Source organism: Phaethon aethereus (genome assembly GCF_964289735.1).
Source record: "Phaethon aethereus genome assembly, chromosome: 5".
Taxonomy (NCBI): domain Eukaryota; kingdom Metazoa; phylum Chordata; class Aves; order Phaethontiformes; family Phaethontidae; genus Phaethon; species Phaethon aethereus.
The window spans coordinates 31,563,365-31,576,701 of NC_138579.1; the positions used below are offsets into that span (position 1 = coordinate 31,563,365).

The following is a 13,337-nucleotide window of genomic DNA, read 5'->3' on the forward strand; positions in this document are numbered from 1 at the left end:
GAGGAAAGAAAAGGAAAACAACAACAACAAACAAATGCTTCCTAAAAGCTAGCCAGCCCACATCCACATATATTTAAGACTGAGTTTATTGCCAAAACATAGAATATAGGAAAAGAAGTCTCTAATCTTTTGCATGCATCCCATGAGTAAAATTCCATTTTTTTTTCCCCACACAAATAATCACAAACTATCTAATAAGTAATAGCTTTCACATTATCAGGAAATTTAATTTCTTTGTAAGATTTGGGGAATTGGAGGAGTAAGCAATTCCTTCTTCAAAACTATAAATCTACTCACAGTTTTCTTCCCACATATGAAGTAGTTTGAGAACATTATCAGAAATCTGCCCAATACCAAAATTGGCCTATGAGCTTTTTTTTTTGTGTGTGTGTGACTCGTATTTAACAATTTCATTCATACCATCCTGACGTCAGATTGAAGGGAGTGAGGACAAAGAGAAATGAATGACCATTTCTTTAATGCAGAATGAGAGCCTCCTAAATATCTGGGTATCAGCAGTATCAGCACACATCTTGAGCTCGACCAGGAGCTACTGAAATCTGTTTTCTCCCAACTGATTTCCCACAGTGATGTGAAAGTTAGATTCTGCACTTAACGAAAACTAAGTGTGCGTCTTTGATAGCGAAAGGAGAAATCTGTTCATGTTAATTACTCAAAACAGCTTAATCTCAATCTAAATAAATATTAACCCACACAACACCCCTGAAATAGAGTTGTAGAATATAAATATGCCACACACAATGTACAATGAAAAAGGCTATTAAAAAGAACACAGCATATATCAGAATCTGCTTGCTAAACAACGGAAATTTTTCATGTTTTGAAAAGCACGTAAAAAAAGGTAAGCTGCAGATGTAATTTTTTTAAATGGAAGTTCTGGGTTATTTTCTTTAATGCCAGAAAACAGTCACTATAATGTTTTCCATCTGACTCTCTATTTGGATCGCAGATTTATTGGCCCAAATGCTCTTGAGGTTTAGGTACTGGAAATACAGCAACTACCATGAAAGCTATTTCTTTATTCCAGCTCTGAGGAGTTGCTCCTTGCCTGATGTTTTACCAAGATATAACACAAATATTCTCTCCTAAGAGCTGAAAAAAACCCTTATCAGGAATTCACAGAATGATATAGTGCAGTTCTTTGTGTAAAAACGCTACATCTTAATGTGGAAAAGTGAAGGGGAAAAAAAAATACAAAAAACCAAAATAGGTGCCTGAGTCAGCAACCTCACAGGTATTTAAACATATGCTGATTTTTTGTAACAAGGCAAGCTGCATAGGTGCTGCCTCGTGTTATTAACAACTTTAACAAACTGGCTATATACTATCCATGGTATATGGCATATAAATGGTATAAAAATCTTTCATGACAGTGATACAAAAAAATCCCAGTATATTGTGCTGACATTAATTATTGCTTACTTCTGATTCGTATTGGCCACCTAATTATTTTCTGAAAGAAAAGCCACTTCTACTGTCATCACTTTGATCTCAAGAAAGTGACCCAGTTTTCCTCAGTGTAATGCAATTTACTCCATACACAGAGGAGTTTAGATGTCTATACTAAAAGTATCTTCACTAATGAGACTTGATACTGAGAATTCATTTCTAAACCAAGTGAAGACTGATAATTTATGTATAGTGTTATCTACAGCCTCAGAAGCATTGCCAGCAAGGAAACTGAAACCATATGACACATTAAAATTGTAACTGTAAGAGCTAAAGAACTGAAAAAATACTGATTTTTGCCAAATATGTATTATTAGTAGTATAAATATTAGAAAATGTAGTAGGGGCATTTCTTGTCCTTGAGAAAGTACCATATGATTTAAATAGTTTTAAAATGAGATGAGGGGGTGGTGGTGGAAATCACACACTAAATTCACAAAAATCAGTCAACAATGAAAGGAAAATTCCTACAACAGACAAAGAAGTTCCCACAGACCTATTTCAGAAAAGCATCCTGGGAGCACTTACGTTGCTTTAAAGAAACCTTCACTAAAAGATATAATTTTTTGACTGGATACTTTTCTAAAAGACATACTGCCCTTGGACAAAAATATATCCTTAATTGTGAATTAGTATCAGAGGCAAAGAGTTAAATCCTCTTCTTGTCTTGACTATCCCCTGCACAGAACTCTTCAAAACAGGTAACGCATTTGTAAGGGGCATAGGATGAGTAGGACTACATTTTCTCCCTTAAATCTCTGCAAGCCCCTCAGATGAAGGAAAATGTCAAAGGCTGCATCAGCTAACAGGGAGGACTCTTCCCTTGCATTATCCTACATCTGCAAGAAAGTTTTTACTCCTGTTATTCTGAAAATTCCTCTTTGATCTGCTCTTGTCCATAGGACATCTCCAGGGAACAGGAGTCCCAGATCAATCCACAGGACAAGACAGTCATTTGGAATCGTGACATTCTCAGAGCTTTCCCACCCCCACCAGGCACGGCGAAGTCTCTTTACATCCAGAACAGGATCACACTTTTGTTGATTCGCTCCAACAGAAGTCATGGACGTTGGTCAATGTGGTCAATGCTGCTGTGGTGGTACACACAGCTTGTCCACTGTGTCCCGGGCTTCTGAACCAGCACAAGTGGGTCTCTGAGAAAAAATGAACCAGGTAATTAAGACAAAAAAGGGCCCAGATGGAAATGTATGACCAGATCTTCACTGTCAGATGGCAGCTTAAGCTGACATTTATGACTAAATGGGAGAGTCCCATCTAGACAATCTTTTCTGCATTTCATGTATGGCTCTTTTGTTTCCCCCATTCTATTTTGTATTGCTGCTTGAAGATAGAGTTGCAATAAGAAGAGATGTCTTAATATTTTGAGGCATAAACAAAGGTAAAACAATGAGATGACTTAGTCATTTTTGGATACAAAGCTTCCAAGAAATAAGGATAGGAATGAATGAATCCTTTCAGCTCAGAAGGAGGCACTCTAGCAAGGACCAACCTCATAGCACAAGAAACCTCAAGCCTTAAAGCTACTTAAAAAAGGGCTGTGGTCTTAAAGAGGAACAACCTAAGAAATGCTGCCCATTGTTTTAATGAAAAAAATACCCAGCAAGCTCCAACACAGCAGATAAATAGCTATGCATGTTATTCCTACCAACTGCAAAACACGTCTGTCCGAGCTAAACAGATAATGACAGAGACATGTACAGCTTTTCTTTTTCCTTCTTAGTTTTATGCTTCATCTTTGTGTTCGGTACTGCTGAAACATGAATTAATAGTGCTCTCTTTTGAACAACTTGTTTCCAAGCTATTTTAATAATTTAGTCATGAATCATAAGGGGGATAAGTCCTGTTCTCAGAAATCAGCAAATTGCACAAATCCATCCCGAAAGAGTAAAAACCCAAGGCTTAACACGTTTGCAGATACTGAAGTGGGACATGAGAACAGGAAGACAGCAAAATTACGCCAGAAGCATTGACAGAGTTGCATTTCGAGTTACTGTTAAGCAATATATAAGAGAAAAAATATAAGAAGATTTGATATGTATGGATCCTATTGGAGGACTGGCCCCTAATCCTAATTACTCTTTTATTAACCTAATCTTTCTACATAGTTAATCCCTTTCAGATGTTATGTCTATTGCATCTCTGAGCATTCTTAGGAATGGCCTGGATCATTTTACATATGAAAACACTTTAGACCAGAATTATTTTTCTAATCCTCACAAATGCTCTTAACTGGATATATTAAAAAAATAAATTAAAAAAAAAAAAATCACACTGTAATGGAGGTAGAACCATAGTAGTACTCCAAAGTTTTATCTGTAATTTGTGAGACAATCATTAATCACAGTTTTAGAACAGGTGGTTGACATCTGTAGAGGAGAGGTTCAGTAATATCACTGGCCTTTTCTGTAAGTATTTTCCCAGAAATATTTGGGAATAAGCTTCACAAATATAGCTTCCAAAAGATAGCTTCCAAAATTTTATTCATAAATTTTGCTCATACAAAGCACACAATTTGGTGCAGAAATACTAGAATAAATTATCTATATGATTTACACGTACAAATAAAAAAAATTTACAAAAAGCATGCAAGCATAGTTGTAGAATCTGACTTTGAAAGTAACTCCAGTGTTAAAAAAATCTTCAGATTTTTTTATTTCCTTTAAAAACAATACTGAAAAAAATCACCTGTAGAATTGAAAACATATGCTTGCACAGTTTAGGCAAAAAAAGGAAATTACTGAGTTTTGTTTCTATCAAACAAAGTTTATTTCTCCTCCTTTCATCTTAGATTTCAGATACAGAGAATATGTTAACATAAGTTTTGCCTACATAAGTTGTAAAGAGACCTGTGAAGTATAATAAACAAACAAAAAGCATATCTGTGCATGTTGATGAGTAGAGAAAGTCCCACTCCTTCCTCAAGTTCCATCTATTTGAGAAGCTACCTTTTATGAACAATGATTGGTACTCTGCTTATGAAGATGGCTCCATTTCTTCTGATACAATTCTTACTTGCTTTTCTGTGTGTTCTCACGCACACAGCTGCGTGTATCCATGAACATATACACAAATTACGATGCTTTTATGCATACAGAATCAAATGGTTCAAGGGAATTGGTGACAAAATGCAAGCTTTTCATATCTCTGCCATTATTTTGCTCATTTCAGTGATGAAAAGACATTATTATCTGAAGGCTGTTTGTCAGAAATGAATAGGCTGTCTCATTCCAGGTCACTGGACAACTATCTACATCACAAATGCGCTTAGGAACAGAAGACTGGAAGGGACTATCCAGATCCTGATGGACTGTCAAGTACAGTTCTCCCCATCACAGTCAACCATGCATTAGAAATTTTGTCCAGAACAGCCTACAGTGTATGCTTCATGCATACCCAATCTACAAAACATCTACAAAATTCTACGGCAGAATGAAGACTGCCTAGAAACAAAAACCTCAGAAGGTAGCACTTGGGGAAGATGTAAAAAGTCTTGAAATTGCAAACTTTCCTTCAAAAGAAATTGCAAACTTTTCCTTCAAAAGAAATTACCTTCTGAGTAAGCTGAGACTAAGCAGCACTCTCATTTTATTTCCTTTACAAAATATTTCTTCTGTAAGGGTAATTTGGCATGCGCACAAACGACATACAGTTTAACTACTGTGATTTGAATACGCGTTGTTACACTGTGTTAGATCTCACCCTCATTAAAGTCTCTCTCACAGATAAATATCTATGAGATAAAACTTGGTATCATGATTGGCTTGTGTGACTCACACTGGAAGAGTGACGGAATATGTAGTCATTGATGACTTAAAATACAATGGCTTTAACTCCTTCTAAACCAGTGCATATGCAGAAGACTAAGGACCTGGACTCATGAAGAGGGATGCTTCTTGATTTTACTCATCATTTTACAGGCTCATACCCCCTGTCTGTACAGGTAACTCTAGCCTTGTATTTCAAGACAAACCGAAACCTGCCTGGTTTGCTTCAAAATGCTGAAACAGAAACCATGATGGTTCAGGAACCGCTTCCAGGACAGGCCAGCTCTGTAGGCTGCATAACCGCATGAGACACCTCAAAGTCAGTCGTCCCTGTTTGTGAGTCACACCCCTAAATGCTGTCTTTTCAGATACTGGTTGAGACCTCTTAGAGAGGCAAAGCCTGCAATACCTGTTCTGCGGATAAAAAGGTCTTAAGTCTCCAGCATGGCCAACCCAGCAGATTCTACATGCAGTAATATAAAACAGATCTTAAACAAAATTTTAATTACTCCTCCAGTAGATACAAGCACTCAATATTAATTTATTTTGTCAAAGATTTCACCAATATTTATACATATTCTGACATATGAATTATAAAAAAAAACACAACCTGAGTTTGAGATTTCTTGCAGAAAGTTATCATTGAAATCCAATGTGTGTCTCACACTAAACCCACTCTAGTCAATGTCCACAGATCTAGAAGCATTTTAGTTATTGTGATATAACCAAGTTTTGCAATATTCTAGGGCTCTCAGCTAAACTGTAAATAAGAGACTAAATAGCAAACAAGAAATGCATGACTACATTTTTACAGAACTGCTTCATCACAAATGTTAGATAGAACTATAAGCCAATAATACGCTGCCCTGTCCAACTGTAAAGAGACGTCTAGTTGCACTTTATGTGTGTACTAAAGGTAGAAGAAAACAGGTTAAACTGGAATTAAAGCAATGAAAAGAAAAAAAAAATTACTAAATGGTAGAGGCACAAGCAGGTGACAGCACAGGAAAAATATTTTTGATCTATGTATTAGGCTATTGAGCTTCCTGGCTATGAATTTGTTGTACAGAAGTATGAAGCAAATGAAGACCGCTCACATAATTGATACCCTTACTCTTCCTTTTTTTTTTTTGGACCATGGACAAGGCTTTAATAAAAATCACATGCGGAGTTATTAATATTTATCCACAACAGTAATTATTTTTGTATTCTAAATCTTACTAATGTACACATTATAATTCATCCAAAGATGAAACAACTACGTTTATGTGGCTTTAAAATAAAATATTGTGTTCAACTTCAGGATAAGGGATTTTAAAAAAAGCAACCTTATTAATCTAGGGAAGCCAGGGAGGAAGGAAAGAGTAAAAAAGTTTTCCTTTGCTGTTGAGTTGTCAAAATGCTGGCTGAATATAGTAACGGAATTAAATTGCAGTAACTCCCATATAGTCAGGAATGAGGAATGTCCCATAAGATTGGAGCTAAACAAAAGGCTAAACCGGTTATGAGGTACGTCTTAATTTTTAGTAATGATTTGAGTAGACAGTCAGTAGACAATGAAGAAAAATCAGCTGAGGTGGAAAGGAGTTGGATTTAGATTGGCTAATCTGTACGGAATCAGGAAGACTCTAGGATTAAATTTTAGTAGGAAATGATTTAATGGAGAAGAAAGGAAGGACTGCATAAACCAACAGAAATATCAATACACACCTGAGGAGAGATTAGTAGAGAAAGGAAATACCAGGACTGACACAAGCAGTATTTATTTTTTCAGTAATTAACAGAATTCCAGCTCTGTCAAGAATAAGCCTTGATTAGGAAACTGTTAACTTTTTTACTGAACGAGTACAGCATGTCAATATTTTGAAAAAGAGGCAAACCCAAACTCCTCTCTTCCTTAAAATGAGTGACCTAGAGATCACTTCCAATAGGATACCATGATCATTCGTAAATCTTGCATTTCAGAGCAGTGTTTTGCAACTATGGGGATTTCACCATATTCAAACTACAGCATCAAACAGAGCATCGCTATCACAGGTAAAACTGAGACAGACAAACTGAAAAAACCTTCCTCACGTGGAAAAGACTTTTGGAGAGCAAACACTGTACGCTTTCCCTTCTCATCAGGGAGTGAATGCATTACACCCATCCCTTACCACTGAGGTACCATGAAGATGACCATTCACTGAAAAAAAAAAAAGATTAGCCAACTTCCAGAGACACACCACAAATTCGAGAAAACTATTCTAAAAATCACCTCCTTGCGGGGCGAATTCAAGCGCACCACTGAGTCGCTCTGAGTTTGAGAGACTTCAGCGTTTTAACCCCGATGTGCTGCCTGCACGCCGGTTTAGGAAGCAGGGTCGGGCCCGGCAGCATGCCCGCGGACTCTTCCGAGGGCCTCGGACACTCCCGAGGCGCGGAGCTGGCGGGAAGGCGCCCCTGTACCGGCCAGCCCACCCTCCGCCGCCTCAGCGTAACGCCACCGCTTCCGCTTTTCACTCCAGGGCGGGCGAAAACCGCCTGGCCACGCTCCCTTGCGGCGGCGGCCGGGCCCGCTAGCCCCCGACACAATCCCGGCCGGGCCCGGGCCGCGGGCGAGGTCTCCCCCTTCCTCACGGCGGGCTGTCCCCGGGGCGGGCGGGGGCTGCGCTACAGAGACAGAGGCCCCACGGCTGTCCCTCGGGCGCTGTGCCGCCACCTCAAACCCGGGAGTGGGCTGCCGGCGCGCTCCCCGCCCGCTCCCCCGCCCCCGGGGCACAGCGCTCACCTCCCCTCCTGCGCATGCGCAATGCGCTGCGTTGGCCGTCCAGGAGGAGGAAGCCGGAGGGCGAGGGGAACGATTTCCCGGCATGCGCCGCGCCGCTCCCCCTCCCCGCCCGGCCGCGGGTGGGTGGGCCGACGGCTCGGCGGCTGTAATGGCGGCTGGCGGCGGCTCGGCGCGGCTCTGACACCCGGATACTGCTCGGCGCAGCCCCCCCCCCCCTTCCCCGCGCCCGGCCCGCCCCCCTCCTCCCCGCCCCAGCCAGCTCCGCTCACCCCCTTCCTGGCCCCTGCTCCAGGCCCCCGCCGCGGGACGAGGAGGAGGGCTCCCCGCAGACAATGGACGAGCACCCCGGAGCCGGAGGAGGCGGTGGGATGGCGGCCGCCCCGAGACCGCAGCAGCCACCGCCGCAGGCGGGTGGGAACATGAACCTGCAGTCAGGTGGGGGCTGCGTGGGGGCCGGAGCCGGAGGAGGAGGAGGAGGGCAACAGCAGCAGCCCCAGGGCCCTGCGGCCCCGGCTGGTCAGGAGGCGGCGGGCCCCGCCGAGCTATCCCGGCCCCAGCACTACACCATCCCGGGAATCCTGCACTACATCCAGCACGAGTGGGCTCGCTTCGAGATGGAAAGGGCGCACTGGGAGGTGGAGCGGGCTGAGCTTCAGGTACGGGTGGCGAGGGTGGGCTCCGTGCGGAGCGAGGCGCGGGCTGGGACCGGCTAGGTGGACTCCGGGGACCGGGCCGCGCTTGGGGTGCGGGAGCGGAGGTGCTCGGGCGAGTGGAGCCCGTTGGGCCCCTGAGGCCGAGCCGGTCGCTGTGGCTCGGGGACGGTACCTGGGCGAGGTCCGGCGGGCGAAGCGGCGTCGCTGGCCGGCGGGGCCGGCGGAGGCGCAGCCCCTCACGGCCTGAGCTGGGCTCCTTTCCCTGGGGCAGCCATTTTGGTTTTTAGCATGGCGCCCGCCTGGGCTCCTGGCTCCGGAGGCAGCCCCGGCTCCGCAGGCCTCTCGCCCGCACTCACGTTGCAGGGCCCGGAGGACGGCTGGGGGAGGGCGGGCGCTGCCGCGGCGCGGGGCTGCTGGCCCTCCTCCTTGCCCGCCCGCGGCGGGGCGAGCTGCGCCTTGACAGCTGCCATCGTCTCCCTCCGCACAATGACTCCGAGGCTCTCCGCACCGGCGGCCTCCTCAGCCCTGGGTGCGGGTTATGGGGAGCAAGAGCCTCCGGGCCTGGGAGGGTTGGCGCCTCCCCGAAGCTCAGCGAGCGGTTGCTTTGGGGGAGAAGAGGGAGTTGTGAAGTGGCAGGAGTGCCTGCCTCCCGACCCGGGACAGGATGCGGAAAGGGTGTTCAGGTAAATCTCAGGTAAAGGACTTATCCAGGCACTGTGGTTTGAGACAGCTCGAGAATATGCTCATTTTCTTTCTGTCTCGTTGCTTTGGAGAGCTCATGTGGGAGAAACAACCGCTGGAGAATAGTGAGGAGTTGATGGGTCTGCAGCATGGTCACTTTAATATACATAAAAGTTACGAACTTCATCTTGGGAACAAAAATTGAATAACTTTTCAGGGTAGAGAGCAAGTATTGGAGTTCCAATATAGATTTCTTGCCATTAATGTTTGCTTTTAGTAATAGAAAGGATACGTCTACTAATTACTTTTGCATGTGAAAATAAAACCATGCATAGCCTATTAGAAGTTTATGTACACGTTATGAAATCCACTGAGTGTGAGGTATTCATATAGGAGTCATTATTCATTTATAAGACAGAAACGTAGACAATAACAGTTAACAAACTTTATTGCTTCTGAAGAACTTTTGGTGATTTTTGTTTGAGTGAATGTTTCCTGTCTTGAAGCAGCATTCCATCAAATTGCACGGTAATTAGAGTTTTTAATATTGTGCTGCAACAGCAGATAATGTTTGTGATGTATTTACTTTCAGGTTTCAGAACTGAAAACTATACCTGAGCATGGGCAATTCTTTCAGGACTTTTCAGCTCTATAATAATCTGCGCTATATTTTACAACTATAATTAAGAAAGAATTAAAAAAACCCAAACACCAGGAAAAACAAATGAAGAGCTTTCACTATTTCCTTCACTTACTGCCTGTCTTGCCACTTTAAGCCTTGTGGAATGTCTGTTTTTTAAAATCAATTTGTTGGACATCAGTGGGCATTTTTAGCAGAGAACAACTGACTGTTTCTCTTGTTTTCTTTAGTGTCTTATTTATAAACATAATGCTATATTACTAAGTTGCTTTAGTGCCATTAGCAAATGAAACCATCTTGAAATATTTGTTTTATGTATAGGCTTGTTACTTTAAAATGAAGTACAGCATTCTGTACTCTAATGTAAAGCTCAGTTTAGAGACATTGAAAGCTCTATCTGACTCAAAAAGTGCTGCTATGAACTCATGTGGCTTCTAGACACTGTGATGTGTTCTTGCCAAGTCCTGCTGCTTTTGTTTGTAATTGCTGTTTGTCATCCATGGCCATCCTGTTTGGGTTGCATATTTCTGAAGGTACTGTAGTAGTTCTGACCCTGGCTATATATATGTTGATTCACTCTACCTCATGTGTGCATCAGGTCATGGGACAGAGACCGCATAGTCACTGCACGGTGCGTCTGCATGAGGGCGGAGTTTTTTATAACTTTGGAAGCCTGGGATAGAAGCGGGAGAGAGCATTACCTTTGGATTTTAAATGTCAACCTGTACAGTGGTGAAGGTTGATACAGGAATGTGTTGAGAATATTCTTGGAAGAGATGTGTTTACCAGGCCTGCAGTTTTTTGTTGTTTTACAACTCAAGTTGTAAAGTCCCAGTATACTTTGTGATTAATAAAACTTTAATAGTTTGGACCCCAAACAACAGTTTTGGCCATTAAAACTGCTGAGAGTGTTCTTCATCTGTGTGATACTAGGTACAAATGTGAGGTTTTTTTGACGATTGAGGCCTCTTGGGTTGAAAGAAAAAAAAAGTCCTTAGCATTACAATATATAATTAATACAGAAGTATGAGATTTGGATGGTTTAGATGCAAATCTCCTCATGCAGGTAATTTCTTCCTTCTTTCAACATGACAGTAAACTCTCTAAACATTGTTTTTCAGTGCTGGCAATTACAAGTTCTTTCTAAGTTAACTCGATAACTTTGCAAATGATGCTTTTTAAAAAGTATGTGGAAAACAAAATGATTTTATTTACCTGTTTTGAATTTATGACTTTTATTCTTCCAAAGAGTAAGAAACTTAATTTGATTTGTGGTATGAAATTAATGGGACTCCTGAGTGATTTACCCACCCAGCCCCCCTTTTTTTTTTTCCTGTATAGTTCAGGTGACTAGAAGAATTGCCCACCCCTATTGAGTGCTCTTTGCATACGGTGGTGATGGTGCAGGGAGAGATGATCTGCAGCAACAGTTTATTCTTTCTTGGATCTTGTAATGAACTTCTTGTTCTATTGTTCTACCTGTCTATGGGACATATTTTCATAATTAATTTAAAGTACATACTACTTCATCATCTTGGGGTTTATACCACAGCCGTAATGACTAACAAAGGGTCTCAACCCTTTGGATCTGAAGAAGTCCTATACTAGTTGACATACGTCTGTGTTCACATCAGTCTGATGTGAACTAATTAAAATTATTAATAATTTTAATAATTTTACACTATCTTTTTCAACTATTCAGGTGCTTGTCTGTTCTGTCTGTGTGCACAAGTGAAGCAGCATAATTAGTTGCCAAATCTGTGTGTGCAAATCAGTAACAAGTACAGAAATGTCAAGTATCAGGAGTGCAGTACTTGAACCATAGTACACTTTTTTCCTTTCACTTGTAATATTTGCTGCCACAGTAACTTTTCTAGCATTTACTCACTGCTGTGTTGAAAGGAAATAGTCTGGCCTGGCAAAGTGTGTCGATTGCTTGAAGTAATAGGTCGGATCTATTCTGTGAACTAAAAGAATGATTTTCATTGTAACTATGTTGTGTAAGTGTAACTTTGGTCTGTCAATGTAATGACCTTGATGTCAGTAGCTGTTACACTGAGATAATTCAGTCTGTGTTTTCTAAGATGCACTTTAGAGGACTTATAGAAAGCCCATGTTGTTGGATGTTAGTATTTGTTAGAAATAATTGTTTCCTTGAAGGAGGTAAGTACCTTCATAGTCTCACAAAAGAAAAAGTAACGTGGATGGGAGAACACTTTGGAGATGCACTACAGAAACTCTCAGAGAAGGAAGATAAAGGTTTGTCAGAAAGGAGTATCATAGGAAAACTTGCAACTTTTGGGGGAAAATAGAGTTCCACTTTCTTCTGGGACTTACAGGCTTATAATGCTTGCCTGGAATAAAGGTCTTAATTGTGCAGTTTCCTCATGTTTTCTGAACTAGATAAAAATGAGATCGAGTACTCTCTGATACTTCACACAAGAATGTGTTGAGAGACAATTAACAGTAGATACTACTTCCAAATATCTTAATGAAAAGGAAGAATAAGAAACATAAACACTCAGAACAAAACATACATAATTTCAGTAAAAACAGCATGCATCCTTTTAAGTAACTCAAATGTGAATAAAAATTAATATGGTTGTTAATACACTTTCTGTCATACAAAAAGACAGATTTAGTGACATGTCACTGAAGTTCCTAGTTTATCTAATTTTACAAATGCTTTTTCCCAACTGTTCAATGACATTATGGGAGCATTTCATTATCTAACATTTTGTGTTCTTTACATGAGTGTTTTAAAAAAACCCACCCAATGCACAGATTTTTACTTGCATGCTGCTTTTCTTTTTACCCCTCTTTTTTTTTTGCCCTTCTCCTGGGGAGTGGAGCAGCTCATTAAAGGAATTTTATAAACTTTGGGAGCCTCATAAATACTGAAGAGTTAGATCCCAATAGGATGTTATTTAGGAAAAATAAGTATCTTTCTGTGAATCTTTCAGATTTTATCTAAATTAGGTACTTTACATGTAATTGTAAATATAGGTAAACGTGTTAATATTATGCACTAGATAAGACCATGTTCAGAGTGTGGATACACTCATGCAGTGTTCTGGCATTTTTCAAAGCTTCGGCATTTATGAAGTTTAGCAAGGATCAATTGCTGAAATATTTGGCTACATGTAGCTTTCTTTGCTTTGCTGCAGGTTTGAAAAGGGGGATAGTGTTGGGGGATAATGTTGGGAATGTGTCTCAAAGTTGGAGGAACGATTCTTCCAATTGCATAGACTTCACCTTGCTTTTGGCAAGCAAGTAATTTGTTTTGATGATAGATTGGAAGTGAAAGCTGTTACGAGGGTTGTAGAATGGTCATTAGT

At 41.3% G+C, this 13,337-nt stretch overlaps 1 protein-coding gene across 2 annotated transcripts in view; it reads left to right on the forward strand.

The window, feature by feature from the left end:
- Positions 1 to 8,357: 8,357 nt before the first annotated feature.
- STRN3 (striatin 3) overlaps positions 8,358 to 13,337 on the forward strand; it is a gene marked incomplete at both ends in the record, with an annotated part of 65,463 nt that continues 60,483 nt past the window's right edge. For both annotated transcript variants that reach the window (XM_082000509.1, XM_082000510.1), the window contains one exon: positions 8,358 to 8,681. In XM_082000509.1, coding sequence (XP_081856635.1) covers positions 8,358 to 8,681 — 324 coding nt within the window. The remainder of the gene's footprint in view (positions 8,682 to 13,337) is intronic.